Source organism: Urocampus carinirostris, chromosome 19, assembly GCF_059441175.1.
Source record: "Urocampus carinirostris isolate Australia breed hairy pipefish chromosome 19, RoL_Ucar_1.0, whole genome shotgun sequence".
Lineage (NCBI taxonomy): Eukaryota > Metazoa > Chordata > Actinopteri > Syngnathiformes > Syngnathidae > Urocampus > Urocampus carinirostris.
This window is the reverse complement of record NC_142367.1, coordinates 12,946,211-12,972,794: the sequence shown is the minus strand read 5'-3', so window position 1 is coordinate 12,972,794 and position 26,584 is coordinate 12,946,211. Positions and strand designations below refer to the sequence as shown.

The window sequence follows — 26,584 nt, the reverse complement described above, 5'->3', positions numbered from 1 at the left end:
CGTCACTAGAATTTATACATCATTAAAAAAAATAGTATTCAATCAGTTCCTTAGCTTGTATCTTATTCTTTTATTTGGCCCTTCCATTCGTTTACCTTTGATACTCTTACCCTAATGGCATAACAAAATAAATACTAGCCATGACATGGTTTTCAGGTAATCGGGAGGTTTTGTTTGGGATTAGGATTACTATTAATGTTTCGCGTTAGCATTAACATTTCAGTGCATTCGTTGACCACGCCCACTGCAACAAATTAGGTGACATTTATTTCCAGTTATCGAGAGGTTTCGATATGGCCTAGGATTACTTTTAACCAGGGGTCCCCAGACCTGTTCCTGTGAGGGCCACATCGCTTTTCCATTCTCTGAGGAGAGGCCAGGGTCAGTTTGTAACTGAAAAAGACAGATAATCTCAGTAATGCCTAAATGTAAAACATGCATTGATTTCCAGACAGCCAGAAACAAAAAAACTTTTTGGGACTTTTCACACAACAAAAGTCAGAAAATAAATGACAACACTAATTATGAAATAAAAAATATCCAAATAACACCTTCACGGTTCTTCACAGAATGAAAAGTCCATTGAATATAAACTTTCTGTTGTGCTGTGAGCATTCTTAACACCAGTTAGCTTGTCAGATTACTAGACCTTGCTAAAGACAGTGGATTTTATCTCATTATCATACTATTTTTAGTCATAGTACCAGAAACATGTTTTTTGTTGGTTGTGCGTTTCACATGTTACAAATCCACAATTCTCATCGCAACGAAATTAACATTTGTTTCTGGTACCGTGACTAAAGATAATGTAGTAATGAGATAAAAGCCAATGCCTTTTAATATGTCTTGTTAGGGTCTGGTGCGTCTCCGTCTACTAGAGGTTGCCTAAATAGAATGTATGATTACAAAAGTGTCGGCCGGCTTTGTAGCGTATTGTGGTTCTGAATTGCTGAGAGTAATTCTGGAATCGAGTACAAGCCATGATCTTTAATTTTTGCAATCCGGAGATGGAATAGGAGCTTGCTCTGTCCACTCCACGCATCGGCCCGGTATTGCAGTACCTCCGGGAACGGTGCATTCGCAATGATCGCAGCAAGGCTTTAGGGCTAGGACCTTAGCTTGGCCTTTTGGCTGAGAGTAAGTGTCCCGGCTCCTAGGCTTTGTAGCGTATTATGAACTGACGGATAATGGATAATGAATAACGAAGATAGAACAATAACCTTTAAAAAACCCAAAACCCCAAACAGTTAGTAATTGGGACAAGTTGTCATGAACCAGGACGGAATCTCGGACCAAAATTGCGTTTGTTTCAAAGGAATCTTTATTAGAGAGAATTGTCGGAACTGGCTTTGGACGCCGGCGTTTGTCGGTCATCAGCCGCTTCGGACGGAATGGCAGTTTTGGACAGGTAGGTGGAATCGGTAAAGCTTAGCAGACAGGTCGATGGCCAGGGCGGGAGAGCAGGTCGAAAACGTGGAACGGAAGCAGGTCAAAAACAGAAGGCAGGCAGGAATCAAGCAAGAGTAGTCTTTGGTACTTAGTAATCTGGCGAAACACTCAGGAATACAGAAGTATGGTCTGACGTCCTTCTCTGGACGCTGACCGCTTAATAGGAGAACGTCAGCCAATCAGAGAGCGCGCCAAACGATTGCCCCCAGGTGACTTCACTTTGGCAATCATGACACAAGTGTGGCCGATCAACCCCCAACTGTCCCTAAGTTTCAGGAGCGAGCAGCAGCAAGTCAACTGCAGGAGAGAGAGTGGGAAAGGTGAGAGGAGAGAGAGTGGGAAAGGTGAGATGGCACAACATTCATTTGGACAGGTAACTTAAAATTAGTTTTACCTGGTTATATCAGTATCAGAAATTATTTTCCCCCCATTTTATTAACACTCCACTTATTGAAACATGAATATTTTGTTTGTTTGTTTGTTTGTACATGATTCAATTGTTTGTTTGTTTGTACATGATTCAAATTGAATCTTTTCTTCCGGCGCCGTCACGAATGGCAGCCACTCCAGCAGCTCCCGTGTTATTTTCGATTGTTCTCGATTGTTCTCAGCTCAGGGATGCTGCTGGAAATGTGAATTTCCCTTCGGGGATGAACAAAGTATCTATCTATCTATCTATCTATCTAATTATGCCTGTCTCTTCCTAAGGACATGTTGGACAGCACTCAGTGACGGTTGATTTTTACTTTCAACCTTTGTGTTCCATTATCACCCTTTTCCCAGTTACCCTGCTTTCTGAGGTTTATTTTTTGTTATTGGGTTCAGAGTGTTTGATTGTCCTTTATTGATTATTTCGTTATTCAATGTCATCTTTTTTTAGTACCTTGCAATGCTTCCTGCTTCCTGCATTTGGGTCCACCGCAAATCCAAACATGTCTTCTATATCACCGCTAGTCAGGTGATAAGAGTTTAGCATTCTTACTCCTGCGATTCGGGTTCTCATCCCGTCACAACCAAAAAGGCATACCCAGACTTTGAGTTCTTTTTTAGGTAATAAAAAAGGTGCCAAACCAAATATGGAGGACCATAGTTCGGGGACAACTGCTATTAACGTTTGGCATTAGCATTTCAGTGCATTTGCGGACTATGCCCACTGCCCTCAATTAGGTGACTTGTACTTCCAGTTAATCAAGAGGTTGTGTTTGGGATTCGGATTACAGGAGTACCTCTATTTACAAATTTAATTTGATCTGGAAGTAGCTTTTTAACTTGAAACATTTGTAAGTAGAGACGCCTTTTGAATGTAAATACCCTAATCCTAATCCTAATTCCAAGACCCGCAGAACTATAATCTTTTTTTTTAAATAAATCATAAAAGAGCATCAGAACATGTAACAAAAACATATTCAAATAAACTACCTTATAATAACCATAAAACAAGAGGCAAAAACAAAGGATAATAGAAATCATCAAAGTGTTAATTTACCTTTTAACTTTGACTGGGGACACAAAGAGCATGCTGGGATTTACACATACGCATCAGGTTGCCAGGTAGAACTCTTGGAGCGGCAAATGTCAGCGCGTACTGTATTGTATTTTTGACTTTGTATCCTGAAACGTCTTTGTAACTAGAGGCAATATCCTCCTGTTCAGGTACTTTGTAACCTGAAGCTTTTGTATGTAGGGACATTTGTAAGTAGAGGTACCACTGTACTAGGTAGCGTAATCAGCATTATCATGACCCGTGACATATATGTTTGTATTGGGTCCCTTGTGTTTGTCTTTTCCCGTGCTTCAGTGACAGAAAGGCAAAAAGGCTATTTTTAAGTGTCGAGGTGGCACAGCAGTCTCAAAGGGGGTCGGAGCTCGGAGGAACCCCGTACCGAGATTAAATTGAATGACGTTGAGTCTGGCTGTGATACTCTTTTGCAATTCCTCAGGCTCTCAATTCTCGAGAGTGGGGGCAAAGTGGGGGGTTTATGACAGCTCTTCACCCTCCGAGACCAGCCCCCGGTTCCCCCAAAAGGCGCTTTGACAGTCTAACACGAAGCCTTCCCGCCTTGGCTTTTTTTTTTAGAGGCGAACGAGACGGAAACGAGACATCTGGAGACGCTGTTAAAAAAGATGCTGTATGATTGGGGAATATTTTTCCATTTCGATTTTTCTTGCAGCTGCTTACATCACGGACGACTTCAGATCTCTTAAATTGTACAAACGGTAGAGGAAAAGCTAGGCCTCAGATGTCAAAGCGGAGCTTAAAGAATTCGGTTTATGATGTAAAAGGACCACGCTAGTATTTTATGACCACTTTAGCATACTTTGGAGCAGATAACACAGAGTTAACAACACTACCGCTTTACGCTTTAGACTACCGCTTTTTCCTCTCAAAACGCCTTCTACTTCAAAAAACAGGCTCATTAGCAGCCGTAGAACAGTAAATAAAACACATATTATGTGTATTTTGTGAAGTACATTTATAGTCAACTGCAAAGTCAAATAGTTTGAACAACTGACATTTATCGTTTTTAACCTTTTAACAACTGCCGTTTGTTCTACTGACTGCATGAATCCGTTCTGAAGTGGAATCGTAGAGTGAAATTATAATATGGTTGGGGATAAAGACCTGTGCTAATTAGTTAATGCCTTCTGAACCTACGGTAACCAAGATAAAAACATCACAGTAACAAAATAGTATGTAGGAGGTACTACTTATTGGTTGCATATAAGTAAAATACTTCATGAATATGGAGAAAAATGAAATTTGCTCAGACAATACTAGTTTACTAGTAATCCCAAGAGCCAAGAAGAAATCCGCAGGGTCGAGAGCGTTCTCAAGTTGCGGCCCCTTCTCAAGGCTTTATTCATTTTCTCATGTTGAGGTTTTTGAGTTTTTCCATGCCCCCATGTAAGTTTTGGATTAGGGGATGGTGTTATAGTATTCTGTAGTCTGTACAGCCCTTTGAGACTTTAGGGGACTAAGGGCTATACTACCAAAAAACGACAACCTTCACTCAAGACTAATATTAACCCTCCAACGATCGCATTTGATTTCTATTTTGGTACAAGCACATGATGTTTATTTCGTTTGTTTTGTAATATGGTGGACAGGAATTATGTTTTGCGCATAAAAGTAGAGTGCATGATAAAATCGACTACATTTTAATGTCAAAAGCTAGGCATGTATGATAATAGTATGCTGCAAAAAAAAGCTAAATTCTGGTCATTTCAGGTATCATTTTTTTTTAATTATAAATAAATGATCCTATTAAATTGTGTTATTATTATTTTACCCATTTCAAGAATATTTTCTCCCTAACGATACGTCCATTTCTTTTAAATTGATAAAATAAATGAATCATAAAACAACAACAATAAGAAAAAAAATATTGCATTTTACACTGCTCATTTTAGGAATATATATTTTTCCCCTAAAATACTTACAATAAGCCAAATTATATTTTTGAAAAAAATGTATACATATACACATATATATATATATTATATTATATATATAAATTTATATGACATTCAAAATAAATATATAATATTTAAAATAAATATATAAAAACACAAATAATAATAATAATAATAATAACAGGTAAATCGATAAATTGAACTTGAAATAAGAAAGAAACATAGTGTCTTATACTGCTTGGTTTAGGAATATTTTTCCTTAAAAATATTTATAAAAGGGCAAAAATAGATTTTTTGAAAATTTAACAAAAGATGAAAAAACACAAATGAGCTTAATAAATGAAATGCAAAAGAAATAAGCCAAATTATCTACTTTTTACTAAATAACCTATAATCTGAATAAAAAAAATGCTTCTTTTAATGCTTGTTTTTTTCCCTAAAAATATTTGAAATAAGCAATTTAAAAAAAAAAAAATACAAACATTGGCAAGCAACACGATCCAAGATGTGCTAAATATTTCCAAACATTTTCTTTTAAATACATGTTGATGATACTAAGCAAACTTAGCTTTTTAAAGAACACCATTCCAATTAAAAACATTTCCATTTCCAATCAGAAACGTACGATGAACTCCATGTTTATTCCAGAGCTTTGTTTCTTCTTCTTTTAATCATGCTAATAAAGAGGTACCTCATTACGTACTGTGTATCATTGCGGTTGCACTCAAGATGACATGGGGATAACAGAATCAGCGCTTCTAAAGATCACCTTGCACGGCTACATATGCTAATGTATGCTAACACACAAGCGCACACGTGCAGATGATATGCTAACGAATGCTAACACACATGCCACGCCGTGACGGAACGGGAACGGCTAGTTCACGCACTCCTGAGCAAAAGCGTTCAACTTAATGAGCTTGGGTTGAGAACAAAAGTTTGCTCTTTTAAAATGTAACCTTTCTTATGTAATGAAGTTTTTAAAATGAAATTACTTGGCAGGCGGAGGGATCTTCGTTCCTGCAGATGGGAGCGTCCCTGGAGCAACAGGTCCTCTGCATGTTTAAGGTATGAAGCACAACAAGACATACAGAAAAATATACCTTCAGTAGCTGAAGGCAAACTGGACATTTCTAATGTCTCGCCTCGTGTTCAGACCGAGTATCCAAACTTTGAAAATACAGCTGGAGAGAAGCAGTTGAGGACATTTTTTACAAAGTTTGAAAATAAAGACAAAATCAGAGTGCACTCTGGTCCAGTCGATAGGCAGCGCCCCCCTACCAAAATGCTAGGAGCGTGCTCCTCCCGAAAGTCATCGGCAAATGGCTGACAACAGTTTAAATAGGAAAGGGGTGTGGATTTGTAAAATGGAACACGAAACTCTTACGGGCAAATCTGGGATCTCACATTAAAATACAAAAGGAACTTCAAGATTTAGTCCTGCACATTCCTGAGACGGTTGTATGATAAGATAAGGGGGAAGACCATTGCTGGGAAAGTACTGATAAGAAAGGATACAGTATTGTGGAATAAAAGTAAAAACATTTGGAAGGTGCGTGACTGACAGGACTTTGGCCGGGTCAGGGCGTCTCCAACTATTTGCTGAACTGCTAAGAATTTGGTCTCCAACTATTAGCTTAACTGATAAGAATTTGTCTGGGTCAGGGCAACTCGAACAGAGCGCCCGGCTAGAGAAAATGAACACGTCATTGCTGACCGAACACAGTACAAATGCCACTGTCGCCCGGACAACTTTGGAACACGACTGAATGTTTGGATAAAATAAACGTGTCCCCTCTCATTTCGATTCTCTCTGCTCCTTTGTGTATGTTTTGGGGTGGGGCCGATCTACGTCCTGCTCTGAAAACAGCTAGTAAACCTTTTACTAAAATATGTGGATGAACATAAGTGCATTTACAACTACCAAAATGATCAATGCGATCATCAAAGCAATGATGTGATGATCAAACAGTAAACTTTGTATAGCCGGAAAACACATGTTATGGTAATAACATACTCAGTGATATATTTTAATAATCTAACATAGCTTATGTAACAATGCGGCTAAATAATTCAAAAACAAACATTTTGAGCGGCGAAGACGATGCTAATGTTCCTAAAATCTCTTCCCTTTTTCATTTTTTTGTTGCAGCTCATGGAGGAGTACGACTGGGGCGAGTTTGCCATCATCACCAGCCTGTTGCCAGGATACGACACCTTTGTGGACATTGTTCAAGCCTACACGGACACGTCCTACTTCATGTGGGACCTTCAGGACGTTCTGACCATGGAGATGTCCGTCGGCGCTAACGCGATGAGGACCAGGCGCATTCTGCAGCAGGTGTTGGATTTAAATCAAAGCTTTGACTCGAGTTAACCTGAAAGCAGCATTAGAAACAACTTGCACATGGCGAGTCAAAAGTCAAGTCAAAGCAGTTTTAAAGCTTTAACTGATGTTACATAATCTGTTCCAAGCCCCGCAAAATTAGTATGTTTTTGATAAACCATATAAGAGCATCAGTACATGAAAAAAATGCATGTTAAAATTAGATTAACACATGATAAACATAAAACGAGGGGAACATGATATCAAAAAACAAAGAATAAAGAAAAAAAAATATTCATTTACCCTTTAACTTTAACCGGGGACACGAAGCGCATCCCTGGATCACGCATATGCACCTGCTTGCCAGGTTTACAGAGCGGGAAGGGGACACGAAGAGCATGCTGGGATCCACAGTTACGCATTGGTTGCTAGGTAGAACTCTGGGTGCGGCAGATGGCAGAGCGTACTGTACTGTATTCCGAAACGCCTTTCTAACTCGAGGCAATATTTTCTTGTTCAGGTACTTTGTAACCTGAGACATTTGTAAGTAGAGGTACCATTGTACTTGCACATGGATCATGAAGGAGCTAAAAGAGGCTGTATTAATGACACAAACCAGGGGATGGCGGACGCGTGTAAAAAAGTTCAAAATTCCGTACACCTCCTTTAACTTGATGGCCAATATTAAGGCCCAATTAAAAGTGGAGTTCAAGCAGTTTTGCAAGTGGAATAAACTCAAGTTAAATGTTTAAACCTGCTTCGCCCCGAGGTGGACTCCCAGGTCCTGCTGCTGTACTGCTCCTTGGAAGAGGCGCACTTCCTGTTCCGGCAGGCCTCGGAGGTGGGCCTGGTGGGGCCGGGCTACATCTGGATCCTGCCCAGCTCGGGGGTGGGCAACCCCGAGGCGCCGCCGCCTGACACTTTCCCGGTCGGCGTCATCGGCGTCATCACCGAACAATGGCGCAAAAGTCTGCGGCAACGGGTGCGAGAGGGCGTGGCCATCGTTGCCAAGGCCGCCGAGAGCTTCCGGAAGCAGCGGGGATTCATACCCGAGGGCCACGGTGACTGCGGCACGCCCGCCAACCGCGCCGGAAACAACACGCTCTTCAGGTGAGTTACTTCAAACGAGTCGGTGAAGCAGCATATGGTTCGTCGCCCCAGGTTATTTTTAGATTCGCTTACAGATTTTGGGAAGAATAGACCCCCGGGATAGGACATTAATCAGTTCTTAGAAGGGGATCTAAAAGGGAAATTGCTGTGTAAGGCAAGAAGCAAAAACATGACAACCATAGAAACGAAGCTTGCGAGAAGGCACATAAATTGCTTCCCTTGCTAAGTTTTTAAATCATTTTAATCCACCGTTGCCGTCTATAGCCAGATGCTAACTAGCCGAGATAAAAAATATTAAAATAGATTTTTGAGTTTCTCCTTGCCCTCATGTAGGTTTCAGATCAGGGGATGTTGTAAATGTGCTCGGGGATGCCCTTTGAACCTATACAAATAAACAATAGCAATTGTGGGCCACATATGGCCGTTTAGAATTATTAATCCGCCCCGATAAACAAAAATACTAAAATAGAATTACAATATCCAGGGCACATTCTTACATTGGATATCTCAGAAACAATTAAGGGTATAAAAACACTTGTAAAATTCAGAAAGCTCGTCGTCTCAATTTTTACCTGAAATGTTTAAAGATGTTCATTATGAGCACCACTGGTCACATGACACATTGAGCAGAATTTTACGTCCTTACAAAGTACAAACAATTCTGAACTGAATGCAGGGACAGAAAGTTATTGTGGGAGGTAGTTTAGCCAATAGCATATCGATAGTTTCATAATGCCAGGACACAGGTGTCGACCAATAGCAAACTTAGTCATGTAGTAACATGAAATAATTTGTTAATGATGTCATTTTGAGGGGTCAATGCCATAAAACGATCATTTACACCGCACCATAGAGTAAAAATATTGTAAGGCGGGGTCGCCGTATCCCGGGGTTTACTCCAATTCACTTCCCCCCTAACTCATTAATCATTGTATTTCGTTTGAACCCTTAAGCCCTAACATGCAAATTAACCTTGATTTATTATTCAGAAGCTAATTTATTACATTGCCGTTGAGTGATCCATACACCGGTCGCAACTACTTCGGTTAGCCGCTAATGAGCTAGCGGGCGCTAGATTGAAGCTTCCTGGGGGAGCTGCAGGTTTAATTAGAAAGCGATGATTGCAAACGATTCTTAAGTTTCTTAATAATCATCACTATTTTTTGGCAGGCACATGCTCAACGTGACGTGGGAAAGGCGAGACTTGTCCTTCAACAGCCGGGGTTTCCTGTCCAACCCTTCCATGGTGATCATTGCCCTGGACCGGGAAAGAGTTTGGGACAAGGTTGGGAATTCGGTTTCCCGTCATAAATCTCAGACGGTAGCTGCGCAGATGGTTGTCTATGCTAATGTACGTTACGCTACGCGAACATATTTGTCATCCCACAACAGCATTTTGGGAAGGGAACAAAGTAGAATACAACATATGTTGTTGTTTTCATTCCTGGCTTAAAAGCCGGCTAGCTAATTTTAGCTTTGCTTCTTTTAAAGCTGAATCAGAGAGTATTAATCATGCTAATGCTAGGTGGAGGGTTTCTTCTTCCAGTAAAACAATACCTTTAGTTTTTTAGTTTTTCTGTTCACCTCCTCTGTTTAATTAAACTCTAAATTTGGGTGAAAATAACTGTCATACCAATAATGCTAATGCTAACTACATCCACTGCAATTCACTGCTTATAGTGAGAATTATTTACTTGAAATTGTAGTCTTCAAAAGGCATCTGGTCGTTCACATTTTGGTTTGTTCTATTTTGTTTGAATGTAATAATGCTAATGTTAAGAAATAGTAATGCTAACTACACATTGGGGTCTTTATTTTTTTAATTATTTTTTTGGTCGGTATATTTATAGGTCTGTCTATTTCAGTCTCCAACGTGGTGGTCGGGGGCACCAGGGTGCCCCTAAGGAGAGCTGATATTTTTAAAAAACCTTACCAGAGCTATGTCATCGTGTTGTTATAATAAAATTATTTTTAAGTGGTTGACTGAGTTTATTAAACCATACTTTCAATAGTTAACTATGTAGAAACATAGTAACAACATAGTAATAACATGGTAAGTTGTTATTTTAGAAATGTTTATCAAACTGAGTGACCTTTGCGCTAATAAGTAACAAAAAGTAGCTCTCAGCTTGAATAAGGTCAGAGATCCCTGGTCTATGGTATTATACAAAGCTAACAAATTCATTGAGCTAGCTTGATAGCTGTATCATGGCAGTATGTTACAATTTCTTTTGTGTTATTTTGAAAATAAAATAAATAATTGTACAGATAATCATCCCAGTTTCTGTGGTTGTTTTAAACAACATAAAAATAATATTTTGGTCATCCTTTTATCCCCCTCAAAAAAAAACTAAAATAACAAAAACAAGTATTTTGTTTCCCTGACCAAAAACAAGCATTTTTTTTCTTCTATCAAAAAAATAAATGACTGACTCCATTTTTATGGTTATTGTACGCAACAGACCCCCTAAAATAACCCTATCCCCAAAATATAATGTTGTCCCTTTTTTCAACCTATTGTCACGAAACGTGGCGTGGTGGCGTGGAAGGTGACCGGACCAGAACGGAGGCAGGAGGCATGAAGGGAGAACTCAAATGCGTTGACGATCCATAGGTTTTATTTAATAAAATAAAAGTCGCCCAATACTCCGGGGCATAACAGAACAATACAGAGTTCCTCCGGCACGAACTCAACGGGACATGGCATAACAGACTAAAACAGGACAAGGCATAACAGACTAAAACAGGACAAGGCATAACAGACCGGGATTGTGAATAATGAGTATTAATGAACCCGCAACCGCAGAGCCCACCATGCAGCCTTAAATCCAGACCCACCATTAGTGGAACTGCTTTCAGCTGTTGCCCAGGGGGCGGGGCAGACTGGTCACCAAGGCGACCGTGACAGAGCCCCCCTCTTAAGGGACAGCTCCCGAGGTCCCAAAAAAGAAAAAATTACAACCTCACGCCCCGGAATGGTTCGACGCTCACGATTGGGGCAACCCCGCTCCCTCCTCCGAACACGCAGGAACGGGGAGAGGCAGGCGCCATCTGCGTCGGGCGGATCGGAATCGGCGCTCGGCAGGGGGGGGTCCGGCGGGCAAGCTGGACAGGGGATAACAGACAGGCAAAATCAGGGCAGAATCAGAACGGGTAAACAGGACAGGCCTCTACAGAAGAGTCGCACTCAGGTCAGGCCGATGCAGAAGAGTCGCACTCAGGTCAGGCCGATGCAGAAGAGTCGCACTCAGGACAGGCCGATGCAGAAGAGTCGCACTCAGGTCAGGCCGATGCAGAAGAGTCGCACTCAGGTCAGGCCGATGCAGAAGAGTCGCACTCAGGGGGGTCAGATTCAGAAGAGTCAGACTCAGGGGGTTCAGATTCAGAAGAGTCAGACTCAGGGGGTTATCAGGTTCAGAAGAGTCAGACTCAGGGGGTTACCAGGTTCGGAAGAGTCAGACTCAGGGGGGAACAGATTCAGAACAGACAAGACAGGACAGGGAGACTCAAGGCAGGCATGGGAGTCGAACAGGCAGGCATGGGAGTCGAACAGGCAGGCATGGGAGTCGAACAGGCAGGCTTGGGAGTCGAACAGGCAGGCTTGGGAGTCGAACAGGCAGGCTTGGGAGTCGAACAGGCAGGCTTGGGAGTCGAACAGGCAGGCTTGGGAGTCGAACAGGCAGGCTTGGGAGTCGAACAGGCAGGCTTGGGAGTCGAACAGGCAGGCTTGGGAGTCGGACAGGCAGGCTTGGGAGTCGGACAGGCAGGCTTGGGAGTCGGACAGGCAGGCTTGGGAGTCGGACAGGCAGGCTTGGGAGTCGAACAGGCAGGCTTGGGAGTCGAACAGGCAGGCTTGGGAGTCGAACAGGCAGGCTTGGGAGTCGAACAGGCAGGCTTGGGAGTCGGAGTCGGGCTGGCACGCAGGGGAGACGGAATAGCAGGCAATCGGCACGGGAGTCGGGCAGGCAGGCATGAGAGTCGAACAGGCAGGCGTCAATTCCTCCCGGGAGTCGATTCGAGGCACAGCAAGGGCCACGACGGGCGGGGCCGTGGTTCGAACGAGCAGGGAAGGCCAACTCAGTAGGCGCCTGCCGAACTGCGCTCTCCAGCTCTCCCCAAGTCGCGCTGGGATCGTTCGCTGAGTTCTCTTTGTTGGCGGGTTCATTCTGTCACGAAACGTGGCGTGGTGGCGTGGAAGGTGACCGGACCAGAACGGAGGCAGGAGGCATGAAGGGAGAACTCAAATGCGTTGACGATCCATAGGTTTTATTTAATAAAATAAAAGTCGCCCAATACTCCGGGGCATAACAGAACAATACAGAGTTCCTCCGGCACGAACTCAACGGGACATGGCATAACAGACTAAAACAGGACAAGGCATAACAGACTAAAACAGGACAAGGCATAACAGACCGGGATTGTGAATAATGAGTATTAATGAACCCGCAACCGCAGAGCCCACCATGCAGCCTTAAATCCAGACCCACCATTAGTGGAACTGCTTTCAGCTGTTGCCCAGGGGGCGGGGCAGACTGGTCACCAAGGCGACCGTGACACCTATAACCAAAAAATGACCCAATATACTAATTTTTGCAATTTCAGGTGTTGACTAAAAAAAAATCACCATCTTTTACAGTCATTTTAAACCAAATTACCCATTTACATGCTACCAGAATTTTATGCAAAACAAACCCATTTTTAGTTGGTAATTTGTTATTAATAATTACCCAAATATCAATGGTTATTTCAAACATTTTCTTCCAAAGCTTAGGCTGTACAAACTGAACCCATTTAATGGTTTGGTTATGCACATACCACAATATGTCACGAAGTGGGACCGGGGTGACCGGACCAGAACGGAGGCAGGAGGCAGGAAGGGAGAACTCAATTGCGTACGATCAAAGCTTTTATTTACCAAAATAAAAGTTGTCCGAAAACTCCGGGACAAAACAGAACAAAAACATTCTTACACTCAGAATGGTCAGGTACAGGTTTCCTCCGACTTAAACTAAACAGGACAAGGCATAACAGAACAGAAAAGGTGTAATGAGCCAACACCCGCAATACCCACAACCCAACCTTAAGTAGCAGCCACGCAATTAGCTGATCTGCTTCAGCTGGTGCCGAGGGGGCGGGGCAGACCGGTCGCCACGGCGACCATGACACCATACTTAATAACTTCAGAGTTATGGTGGCTTGTTTAGCATCTCTTGAGGGTTTTTAGGATACACGCTGACAGTTAACCGAAGCTAAGAAAATAATAAAATACTTTGCTGATATAATTAATAATATGCACTAAAAAGCAACAATAATAAACGTTTGACTTCTCTTACCTGATATGAAGTGTGCCCTACAGACCTGAGCATTTGTGATGAGTGCCTCGGTCCAATCTTTATGCTTTAATGCTGGGATCCTGTAAAACTTCAATTTAAGATCCTTAACGTTTTTACTCCGATTCCGGCACACAAACATGTTATTGCAACACCGAACTAGCAGACAAGAACGTTTTTTTTTCAGTGTGTTGGCCAGCATGAAGTACAGTATTAGCCTCCAGCTTTGACTGACGGATATGAAAAGGTCCATGCTGCAGTCATGTTTGTGACTTGAATAAGTGATACATTCAGAGTTATTGTACATTGAAGAGTAGCCTAATGACATTTGTTTCACATACGATACAATGGAATTTAGTTACATTTATGAGTTACAGCTGGTCCCTTGAGGAAAGCCATTACGCTGATGTGGCCCTCGGTAAAAACAAGTTTGAAAAGACAGAAACAGCATGCCGGTCAGAAATCAAATGTCCTAGAAGAGGGCTCTTCAACCTTTTTGTAGAGTAGCTACTTTTTGTTACAGTGAGCGCAAAGGGCACCCATTTTGATATGAATTCCGAAACTACAACAACTTTGCTGGATGCCTCGCTAAAAAGCTAAAAAGTAGCTTGATGGTTACCCAGAAAAATAAACCGGTAAAAAGCTAAAAAGGAGGTAGATAGGTAGCTAAAAGAGTAAAAAGCCAACTAAATAGCCAGAAAGTAAGCTAAAAAAGCTAGCTGGAAAGGAGGTCAAAATTTAGCTTGATAAAATGTTAACTATATAGCATGCAAAAAGACAAAAAAAGGCTCGCTATCTAGCCTGCTAAATAGCTAAAAATGTAGCAAGATAGCTAGCCACAAAGCTAAAAAGGTAGCCAGATAGCTAGCTAAAAAAACACATTTTTTGCTCATTCACTTTATAAAACCCACTAATTGGATTTAGTTTTTTGTATTTCCTGTAAAATAATCCATAAAAAGATAAATAAATTGGTTTAATACAAGAATATTCTCATTCTGTTCTCTGAATTCATTTCTTAAAAATAATTATTTATACTTGAATATAGTTTTTTTGTATATGAGTCCATGAACTGGAATTTATGTATTAGAATTTTTCAAATAACAAGTAATTACTCTGTTATTACCAGGTTAATTATTAAAAATAGGGTCAAAGTGACTAGAAAGAAACATTTTACTAGAAAATCACTAGGACAAAGCACGAGCCAGCTATTTTCAGAAAGGGTCCGCGGGCATTTCAACTGTCCTTAGGGCTAGTGAGGGGTTCTTCGGGGGCTACCTGGTGCTTGCTAGCACCACCTTGTTGACCCCTGGTTTAGGGCTACTTCTAGGGCCCACTGACACTTATTCTGTGTTTTCAGGTTGGCACCTACATGCGCGGCATCCTGCAGGTGCGCTACCCGGTATGGCCGCGCTACGGCAACTTCCTGGAGCACGTGACGGACGACCGGCACCTGACGGTCGCCACGCTGGAGGAGCGTCCATTCGTCATCGTGGAGAACGTGGACCCCGGCACGGGCACCTGCGTCCGAAACACCGTGCCCTGCCGCCGCCAGTCTAACCACACCGAAAGGTAAAGCGAGCGTCAGGTTTCCGTTCCTTTGCTTCGTAGGTCAACTGCGAACTGCGTTTGTTTGTTTCGCTGATCAAAAAGCTCGCCGGCTTAATCTAAATTTGGCAATTTCATGCAAATGGGATGCGCTGAGCTCTCGTTTCGGAGAGATTGTGCCACTTAGGAGTCGGCACGACATACCATTTGATCCAAACGGTTTATATCGGTGGTCGGCAACCTTTCCTGTACCATGGATCCCGTTTATTGTTTCACTCTATCATCGCCGCCTAGTAAAAACATGAGTAATTATAATAATAATAATAAGGCAGGGGCGGCACGGCGGATGGGTGGTTAGCGTGCAGCCCCACAATACGGAGGTTCAGAGTTCAAGTCCAGCTACCACAGCATCTCTGTGCGGAGTTTGCATGTTCTCCCCGTGCTTGTGTGGGTTTCCTTCAGGCACTCCGGTTTCCTCCTACAATCCCAAAAACATGCATGGCTGGGTATGCAATTGGCTGGTAACCAGTTCAGGGTGTCCCCTGCCCACTGCACGAAGATGACTGGGATGGGCTCCAGCACCCTTGCGACCCTACTGAGGATAAGCGGTGCAGATGATATATCGATCCATAATAAGGCAAAATCTACTATGTGGTCACTAGAACTTAGGAAAAAGCATTAGATTTCATATCATCATTACACTACTTTTCCTCACAGTACCACATTGTAACAACGTTGTTTTGACTGAACTCTTTCCCATACTACAACATTGTACAACATAGCCCTGTGAGTAAAAAAGGAGTGTTAATAATATAAAATGTAACGCCTTTTCCTTTGTCATCTACAATCCTTGTAGCCTAGTGATTAGGAATCGGCGCTCACACCACCGCAATCCGGGTTCAATTCCTGTTGCATTCTATACTGGGTCAAACTGCTACTACAAGCATGTCCCTTCATCCACACTCTTATTGAGGTGCTGAGTGGGGCATAAATTGCACAACACAAAACATCGATAATGAAATTATTAGCCAATGTATTTAATAATGATAATTTGTTGTTGCAACCCTACTTCCAAGCTCCACTTTATTCCAAAACAGAGTAAAAGTCAAGTTATGTTTATTCATTTTTCCCTTATTCACAAGATGTCTCAAAGGCTGAACAGACTACAGAATGTTATTTCAACATCCCCTGATTTAAAACCTGCATGAGGGCAAGGAAAAACTCAAAACCTTGAGAAGGGGCCGCACATGAGTTAATCCCCCTTCCTGTCATATCCAGCATGGTCGCCGTGGCGACCGGCTGGCCCCGCCCCCTGGGCACCGGCTGTAGCAGATCGTCTAATTTGCGTGTGTGCTTCTTAAGGGCGGGGTTTGGGTATTGCCGGTGGCTGGTTCATTGCGTTTTCTGTTCTGCATTAATCTGTTCTGTTTGACTTGAGAAAACCTGTGCTTGGCCGTTCTGAGTAGGAGCCTGTTTTGTGAGTATTCCTAGTTCTAGTTCTGAGTTCCTGTTTGCCTGTAAGCCTGTTTTTGTTTTGTTTTGTCCCTGAGTGTTGGACAACTTTTATTTTGCTAAATAAAAGTAACTGCTCGTTACGCGATTGAGTTCATCCTTCCTGCCTCCTGTCTCCGATCTGGTCCGGTCCCTTGACACTTCCAAGATGACCAGGTTGCAATGGATGTTGCAAGCGCATCAACAGACAATACACAGAAATTATCAACATAAAATCAGCCATTCAAAAGCTATAGAATATAAGTGTGTTTTAAGCCTAGAAACAGTTTTACTGAGGTTGCAGATCAAATCTCATAGGGAAGAGAATTCCACAGCACCAGGGCCCAATTGGAGCACGCTCTTGGACCTGCGGATTTCTTCTTGGCTCTTGGGATCACGGGCAGACAAGCAATATCTGTGCGAAGTACCATAGGGGGAAATTAAATCTGAAAGATATGAATGGGCAAACTGAAACATAAAATGAAAACACATTCCAACACGCAGGAATTAGCGATTTCAGTGACACACATCACAAAACTCTCTAAAAAAGAATAGCTTTGGAAACTCACAGACGTTGGGGTCAAAGGCACAACAACGCAAGCACAATACCAGCATAAATACAAAATCTCAATGGAAAGTCCCTTCAAGAGAACCAGCAAGTATCTGGCACACTAAGTTTTTAACAGTTACCACTCAGAAACCAACATTGTGCGCTACATGAAGCGCTTGGAGAACAAAGACTTTTCGCTGGTGCACACCATGATCCCACTGGGCTCTTGCACAATGAAGCTCAACAGTTCCTCAGAGCTTATGCTAATCACGTGGAGGGAGGATAATAGGATAATTACAACCATAACTTTTGTCCTTTTACCCCCCCCCCCTCCCAGCATCATCGGCCATTCGGAATCATACACCAAGCTGTGCTGCAAAGGCTTCTGCATCGACATCTTGAAGAAACTTTCCCGTAATATCAAATTCTCCTACGACTTGTACCTGGTCACCAACGGCAAGCACGGCAAGCTGGTGCGCGGCACTTGGAACGGCATGATCGGGGAGGTAAGTGCCGGGAAAAATTTGCCGCCGGGTTACTCGAGTGTTGTCGCGCTTTCGCCCGCGGGCAAAACAAGCGCCGGCCCGGCCTCCCTCTTTGAATTTCGCTTCAAGTCAAAAACTCTCAAGATCAATACGCAAAAGATGACAAGCAGGAGGGTTTTTTCAAGTTTCACATACTTTGAAGTGACAAAGTCACTTTTCGCCATTGTTAAAAATATTCACTTAAAAAAAAAGTATCCGTCTCATATTGCTGTGAGGAGTTTGCATGTTCTCCTCGTGCCTGCGTGGCTTTCCTCTGCTAACTCCTGTTTCCTCCCACATTCCAAAATCCTGCATGTCAGGTTAATTGGCCGGTCCATGTTGTCCCGAGGTGTCAAAGAACGAGTGAGTTGTCCTGTAATTGGCTGGTAACCAGTTCAGGGAGTCCCCGGCCCACTGCCTGAGGATGGCTGGAATGGGCTCCAGCACCCCCGCGACCCTACTGAGGATAAGCAGTGCGGATAAAAGATGGATGGGTGGAATAAATATATTTAATTATGTTTTTATTTCCATCAAGAGTAAATATTATCCCTCCCTCTCTAATATACTGAATACATCTATTATTTTTTAAATTTAATTTATATTCATTAATATTTTTCAACTCTCCCTTTCATATATGTGTATATTCGTTAAAGGACATGAAAACATAAAACGTAAAATAGAAATGATGTTCATATTAAAAAATTGAATTAATGGATATAAAATAATAAAGATATACAAAAAGAGAAAAAGATACTAACCCAAGCATCTTATCTAGTTGTAAGGATTTTAGTGGTAGATGGACCCATGTGGGGGAGGCAGGAACTGTTCTCAAAACAATGACGGTATATATTAACATAAAAACAGGACCCAAGTACCCAAAAAAGAAGTGGGCACAAAGCAACTAACAACATGCCCGAAAAGAAACAAAACAAAACAAAAACAAAAATCCATGCTTCAGGTCCAGGTGTTTGTCCGCTGACTCATCCTGGTTTGTCCTTCTCTCTCACTCTGTCACCAGCCATGCAGCTGAAAAGGACAGGAAAAGAAAAGAATGAGGTTAACATCAGTCATGCGCTATAAAATAAGTGTGTTTTAAGTCTAGATTTAATCACTTCCTGTCCCAAATGAGACAGACGAGGACCACAAATGCGTTACGTTAAGAAAGTTTATTTAGCGATGGGGGAAACAGATGAGAGGGTCTTGAAGTGAAGAGAAATCATGAAGTGGAGATTTAGGACTACCTTTGAGGAAGATGGCTTTAAGGATGGAACGAAAAAGAAACCGAGCAACAAGGTTGGTGAGCGCAGTCAGGTTCTGGGTGTTGGCTTTGCAGACGATCTGACAAAGGTAGGCTGTAAGGCTGGGCTTTAAATACAGAGCTTGATTGGCAGGGTATTCAGAACAGCTGATGGCAAACGAGAACAGACAGGTGGAACTGATCGGGGTGCAGTGACAGAGCAGGGAGATGATTGGTGCTGGATACCGGTAGAGAGAGAGCTCATGACACTTCCACTGAGGTTGCAGAGCTAATCTCAGGACGGAGAGAATTCCACAGCACGGACCGGATGGAGAACACTCTTGAGGTTGCAAATTTCTTCTTGGCTCTTGGAGCAAGTTAGCTAATATTGGAGTGATATGATCAAACATTATTTTTATTGCCAAAAGTCTCTCTCATTTATGTTTTCTTTCGGCGCAGTAGCAAATATGTGCTCATTTTTATAATCCCCATATTGAATAGTCTGAAAACATTTGATGTAAAAAGAATTAAGCAGAACTGAAAACGAAGCAGCTGAAAATGCCGCCAGGTGTGCGCCGAGCTTAAGATGTAAGAAATGGAAGTGAATATGTTCAATTTTATGCCTGTTCAAACCTACCCCTTTAATTTTGGAGTTGGCTCACAGAAAGACAAATCTGAGTTTTTTTCTTAAATCTGAGCAAAACCTATGTCTTGCGGGGCAGAGGTTCATTGACGGACTGACAAAGGGAGAGTGAGAGCACTGAGCTTAAATAGAAGGGAAGCCAGTCTGTCAACTAGCTGGGGCCAATTGGGCGCCATGGCAACCGTGACAACTCTTGACCTGGGTGGAACGGCGACTGGGTGGTTAGTGCGCAGCCCCGCGGTGCGGAGACTTAGGGTTCAAGTCCAGTTATCGCAGCCTTCCTGTGCGGAGTTTGCATGTTCTCCCTGTGCCTGTGTTAGTTTCTCCGGGCATTTCGCTTTCCTCCCATATTCTCAAAAACATGTCAGGTTAATTGTCCCTAGGTGCGAATGAGCGAGTGAGTTGTCGGTCTCTGTGTGCCCTGCGACCACCTTGCAACCAGTTCAGGGTGTTCCTGCCCACTGCCCGAAGACAGCTGGGATGGGCTCCAGCACCCCCGCGACCCTACTGAGGATAAGCGGTGCAGATAATGGATAGATGGATGGACTCTTGACCTGATAATTTTTCTGGAGCGTAACCTAAAAAAAACGCGTTCCTCGTTGTCACGCAGAGGAAACGCGCATTTCCACATGTAACGGATTGATAACAAACTGCAAATGTATGCATCGTGTGGTCTTCTTCCACGCTATTAGCGCTGAAAGGCTCCCAACAGGCACCTGCCGGCTGCCGCCTGCTCCCTTTGATGGGCCTTAAAGTGGGTCAGTGGTGTGACATACGGGCCGCATCAAACAGCTCCATGTGAGAGCGAGGACCATCTTTTTTTTTTCTTGGAGAGGAATCTTGCATGTGCATCTGCACACCGTGTGTGCTGATATATTTTGTGTGTGCTCAGTGTGAAAAATGTTTTATTCCCAACGGAAAAGTCGGCACTTGCTTGAAAATGCATGTCCTGCACACGGTGGTGGTTGGATGTATAGAGTAATGTATTTTAGGGGGGAAATTTAGATATGAGAAAAATATTGTTTTTTTGTTTTGCAAATCAGTTTTATAGTTGTTTTTGACAATTTCTCTTTTACTATACTTTTCTTTAGGGTTTTTAGGTAGTTGAAAGGGGTGGGGGAGGGGGATGCATTTGATTTTCTTATTGTAAAATTTATATTTTTTTCAGCACTCTGAGTTGCAATAATATTAATAATAATAATTTGAAAGTTTGTTATCAACGAATATAATTAGAAAATTGAATTGGGAAAATATTTCGTTTTTTTTAAACTTCTAAAATATAATTTTTCTTCTTTTTAAGTCTTAGGTTCTTACAATTTGACTTCATTTGTTCACATTTACAATTATTTTAGTTGAATGTTTCCTAAAATCACTTATAACAACATAAACATATATAAACAAAACTATCAAGAAAAATTTAAAAACTTTAGGGATTTTAAAAAAAATCAATGTTTTGGGAGAAAATGTGAAATAAAAATACATTTTTCTATCAGGAAAAAGCACATTTAATTTGCCTAACACGTAAAAGGTCCCCGGTTCGAGACTGGTTGGAAATGAGAGAGAGAGGGAGAGAGAGAGAGAGAGAGAGAGAGAGAGATATAACAAGAATAAAAGAATGAGAGAGAAAAAAGAAAGAAAGAGAGAAAGAGAGACAGAGAGATAAAAAAAAGAGAGAGAGAGAGAGAGAGAGAGAGAGAAAGAGAGGGAGATTTATTAAACATACACATATATAGGGCAGCACGGCGGCACAGTTCTGAGGTCATGAGATTGTACGTCCTGTGTGGAATTTTCATTTTCTCCCCGTGGTTGCGTGGGTTTCCTCCAGGCACTTTGGTTCCCTCCCACATTCCAAAAACATGCATGTTAGGTTAATTGGCCGGTCTAAATTGTCCCTAGGTGTGAATGAGCGAGTGAGTTGTCTGTTATTGTGTGCCCTGCGACCGGCTGGCAACCAGTTCAGGGTGTCCCCTGCCCACTGCATTACATTTAAACATGTAACACAAACACAAAATTAACCCAAACCCGACTTCAAGTCCCGCGATTGAAACTAAATGTTCTTCATTAAGGTCCACAGTCCAAAAATCACAGCTGGCAAAATGAACGGAAAATGATACCGTACTTGCGGTTTGATGCAGACCTGCAGAGTCCGGGTCCCGTTGAAAGTAATCCAAGGAAAAAAGTGTATATTTTCAAAAGTAAGGGTGGGAAAAACATATCAGATTAACACATTTACTCACGCAACTCGTTTTTCTTTAACCAACTTTTTATTCCCCTCTTCACCTTTTTTTTGTCCGTCCCTCACCTTTAGCGGTCCCCACTAAACCCGTCACCCCGCGTTTGTTCCGCCCCTCCTTTTTCATTCACCCGTGCAAAACATATGAGAATAAGTGTCTAAAATAAATACAAATAAATACGTTACAAAAATATACAGTTGCAAATACATATTATACATGGGTTACACATATCTACAAAGAAAGACGGTACACCGAGAGAGTTTTCAAAGCTTTAATAATAATAATATAACTTTCATCCAAACGGTGCCTGCGACAGGGCAGTTAATGGTAGCAACACTCGAGCGCCGCTGGCGGCCGTTAGAAAAATTACATAAATTGGCCGCATCACTGAATAAGCCGCAGGGTTGAAAGTTAGGGAAAAAAGTAGCGGCCTATAGTCCGGAATTTACGGTGTGTGTATATAATATATATATATATATATATATATATATATATATATATATATATATCATCATTATTTAAAAGTTTGTCATTTTAAAGTAAATAGGGAACATAACCAAGCCAGAAGAAATGGCCCACTGCGTCTTTTCCAGGTGGTGTACCGCCGTGCTGACATGGCCATCGGCTCATTGACCATCAACGAGGAGCGCTCGGAGATCATCGACTTCTCTGTACCTTTCGTGGAGACGGGAATTAGCGTCATGGTCGCCCGCAGCAATGGCACCGTCTCCCCATCCGCCTTCCTGGGTGAGGACTTCATTCTTTTGGGATGGCCTACTTTTAAAAAAAACTTTTAATCCCACCGCTAGCTTAAAGTAAATCCCTTTCAAAGAAACTCATGCTAACTGTGTTTCCTTAGAGCCGTACAGTCCGGCCGTATGGGTGATGATGTTCGTGATGTGCCTGACGGTGGTGGCGGTGACTGTGTTCGTGTTCGAGTACTTCAGCCCAGTCGGGTACAACCGCAGCCTGGTGAGCGCCAAAGGTGAGTTTTGGCTAGAACTAGCCAATACCTACAATACCGATCCCAAGCCGCGGCTAATCAATCCCGCCGTGCCCTTTTGACAAGAGTGTGCCCTGATATGCGGGTACGAAAGGTCACTTTCACGTTTTTTAATTAGCGTTGGTCGACGTGCTAATCGAAGCTAAGATGGATTACGGCGGCCACTGCCGGGCTAAGAAGTTGCTGGATGCCGTTTTGTGTCGGGAGTTTGCTAGCCATGTTAAATCATGCCCAGGACTTTTTCCAGGAGATGTGGTCTGAATTGCACTCAAATTGGATGTCTATAGCAGTCGATGGCACTGAATGACTGACTACTGTGTATGGCTTTAGACGTCACACATCCATTTGAGGTCTAAACCAGGTTAAAAACCCTAGCCGGAAACCCTAAATTCGCTTTAAAACATAATTTTAGGCCCAAAAATAGTTTACAACTTTAGACAAAAACCCTAAATTCAATGTATATCCTAATTTGAGGCCTAAACCTTTCTTCAAAAAATCTTTTGGAGACCCTAAATTATCTTTGAAATTGAAATTTGAGGCCCGACCCTAGTTTGAAATTCAAGCCAGAAACCCTAAATTCAATATAAAACTCTAACCGTAAACCCAAAATTTAATTTGAAACCCTAATTAAGGCCCAGACCTTAAATTTGATTTAAAACCTTAATAATAATCCCAAATCCCAAAGTGGAAAACCTAAAAAACGCTAAAAGACACTATCAAGCCCACACCCTTATTTGAAACCCTAGCCAGAAACTCTAAATTTGCCTTATAGCCCTAATTTGAGACCCATACCCTAGCTTTCATACCTTATTTTGAGCCCTGAACCCTAATTTAAAACTCAAATTTGCTTGTAACCTCTAATTTTATTCCTACTCTTAGTTTGAAAACCAAGTTGGAAATCCCCAAAAGACTTTAATACCTTACTCTCAAGCCCAAACCTTGGTTTGAAACCCAAACTGGAAATACTACTAGAACTTTCAAACAATCCTATCAAGACCAAACCCTGGTTTAAAACCTCAGCCTTGCTTTTAAAACCCTTTGCCTAACACGCGAAAGAACCCTGGTTCTAGACCTGGTGGAGACATTTGTTGGCCTGGATAGGGATGGGCACCACCAGTCTGTACTTGCCCAAGACACAACACAGGAAATACAGGGAGTGCAGAATTATTAGGCAAATGAGTATTTTGACCACATCATCCTCTTTATGCATGTTGTCTTACTCCAAGCTGTATAGGCTCGAAAGCCTACTACCAATTAAGCATATCAGGTGATGTGCATCTCTGTAATGAGAAGGGGTGTGGTCTAATGACATCAACACCCTATATCAGGTGTGCATAATTATTAGGCAACTTCCTTTCCTTTGGCAAAATGGGTCAGAAGAGGGACTTGACAGGCTCTGAAAAGTCAAAAATAGTGAGATATCTTGCAGAGGGATGCAGCACTCTTAAAATTGCCAAGCTTCTGAAGCGTGATCATCGAACAATCAAGCGTTACATTCAAAATAGTCAACAGGGTCGCAAGAAGCGTGTAGAAAAACCAAGGTGCAAAATAACTGCCCGTGAACTGAGAAAAGTCAAGCGTACAGCTGCCAAGATGCCACTTGCCACCAGTTTTGCCATATTTCAGAGCTGCAACATCACTGGAGTGCCCAAAAGCACAAGGTGTGCAATACTCAGAGACATGGCCAAGGTAAGAAAGGCTGAAAAACGACCACCACTGAACAAGACACACAAGCTGAAACGTCAAGACTGGGCCAAGAAAAATCTCAAGACGGATTTTTCTAAGGTTTTATGGACTGATGAAATGAGAGTGAGTCTTGATGGGCCAGATGGATGGGCCCGTGGCTGGATCGGTAAAGGGCCGAGAGCTCCAGTCCGCCTCAGACGACTGCAAGGTGGAGGTGGGGTACTGGTATGGGCTGGTATCATCAAAGATGAGCTTGTGGGGCCTTTTCGGGTTGAGGATGGACTCAAGCTCAACTCCCAGTCCTACTGCCAGTTTCTGGAAGACACCTTCTTCAAGCAGTGGTACAGGAAGAAGTCCGCATCCTTCAAGAAAAACATGATTTTCATGCAGGACAACGCTCCATCACACGCATCCAAGTACTCCACAGCGTGGCTGGCAAGAAAGGGTCTAAAAGAAGAAAAACTAATGACATGGCCTAATTCACTTTCGAACCCAAATATGAAACCCAACCCCTAATTTGAAACCGTAACAGGAAACCCTAAATGATCTTTGAAACCCACATAAGTTTGAAAACCAAAATTGGCTTAAAAATCCGAACTTGAGACCCAAACCCCAGTTTAAAACCCTGTTTGAAACACTATGTCCCCTTTAAATTCATAATTACAAGCACAAACCCACATTTCGCTATCAACCCTTAAAATTAAGCCCAAACCCTAATTTGAAACCTGGCCAGAAACCCCAACCTCCCTTTCGAACTCTGTTTTAATTCTGAATCTTTTTTTGAAACCCTAAATTGGCTCTAAAACCCAAATTAGAAACCCTAGCCAGAGACCCAAACCTCTTTTTAGAAGTCTGATTTGAAGCCTGAATCCCTGTTTGAAACCCTAAATTGGCTCCAAAACCTTAATTTGAAACCCAACCGAGAAACCCTGACTTCTCTTTAGAACTCCAATTTGAGGCCAGAATCCTTGTTTGAAACCCCAAATTGGCTCTAAAACCCAAACTTGAGGTCCAAACCCTCTTCTGAAACCCAATATTCACTATAAACCTCTAACTTGATAGCCAAACCCCGTAAAAAAGCTAATCTTTTTGTGGGCTGGACCTGCAGCTCCGGGCGGGCCCACCTTCACCATCGGCAAGTCAGTGTGGCTTCTTTGGGGCATCGTCTTCAACAACTCGGTGCCCATCGAGAACCCTAAAGGAACCACCAGCAAGATCATGGTCCTGATCTGGGCTTTCTTCGCCGTCATCTTCCTGGCCTCCTACACCGCCAACCTTGCCGCCTTCATGATCCAGGAGCAGTACATCGATACCGTGTCCGGGCTCTCAGACAAGAAGGTGAGCGGTGGGGGGTGTGCCGGACTCCTGAAGGGGGATCAATAAGCGACTGTGATCAAAAGACTTTCGTGAAGAGTGTTTGTCCATCGATATCATGGCCGCTGTGCGCTCGCATTCTTCATCTTGCTTCAAGAAATAACACAAACACGGCTAAATGTCACTAGCAGTCAATAAGCGAACAATGTCGTCTCTCGTTAGCACCCGTTGTGACCAGCGTCAGCTAGCATGGCCCCCACAAAACCTTGTGTCCTATTGTCACATTTCAGGCTTGGAACTCATAAATTAAAAAAAAAACTATAAATATTTGATAAGAATAAAAAACAATAAGTGACATTTTCTTATATAAAAAATGGAAAAGTAGGAGTTGCGAAAATATTGCCCCCCTTTGAGTTTAAGACTATGTACGATTGCTTTTTGCTGCAATTTCAACGCTTAAAGCTAACACACTGAAAATATTTTCTAAGAATCAATAATGAAGCTATTTTATGACATATTTTTTATATCATATCAGTTTGTCAATTTGTAAACAATGTAATGTAAAAACAAACAAAAATAATTTTAATTTAGGTTTCTTTCTTTCATTAATTATCAATTCAGTTTGTTTGATAGATGGATGGATGGATGGATGGATGGATGGATGGATGGATGGATGGATAGATAGATAGATAGATAGATAGATAGATAGATAGATAGATAGATAGATA

The 26,584-nt window shown here is 42.2% G+C and overlaps 1 protein-coding gene and 1 pseudogene across 2 annotated transcripts in view; both read left to right on the top strand.

Moving 5' to 3' along the window:
- LOC148347364 (glutamate receptor ionotropic, NMDA 2C-like) overlaps window positions 1–26,584 on the top strand; it is a 55,958-nt gene that overhangs the window by 18,315 nt on the left and 11,059 nt on the right. The window contains exons 4-12 of one of the 2 annotated variants that reach the window (XM_088323576.1): window positions 5,866–5,931; window positions 7,016–7,204; window positions 7,971–8,299; window positions 9,470–9,584; window positions 14,987–15,198; window positions 17,553–17,721; window positions 22,447–22,600; window positions 22,713–22,838; window positions 25,651–25,880. In XM_088323576.1, the coding sequence (XP_088179702.1) occupies window positions 5,866–5,931; window positions 7,016–7,204; window positions 7,971–8,299; window positions 9,470–9,584; window positions 14,987–15,198; window positions 17,553–17,721; window positions 22,447–22,600; window positions 22,713–22,838; window positions 25,651–25,880 (1,590 nt within the window). Of the gene's footprint in view, window positions 1–5,865; window positions 5,932–7,015; window positions 7,205–7,958; window positions 8,300–9,469; window positions 9,585–14,986; window positions 15,199–17,552; window positions 17,722–22,446; window positions 22,601–22,712; window positions 22,839–25,650; window positions 25,881–26,584 lie in introns of both variants that reach the window. The other variant, XM_088323575.1, reaches the window with a different exon arrangement.
- LOC148347365 (U2 spliceosomal RNA) lies at window positions 946–1,083 on the top strand (annotated as a pseudogene).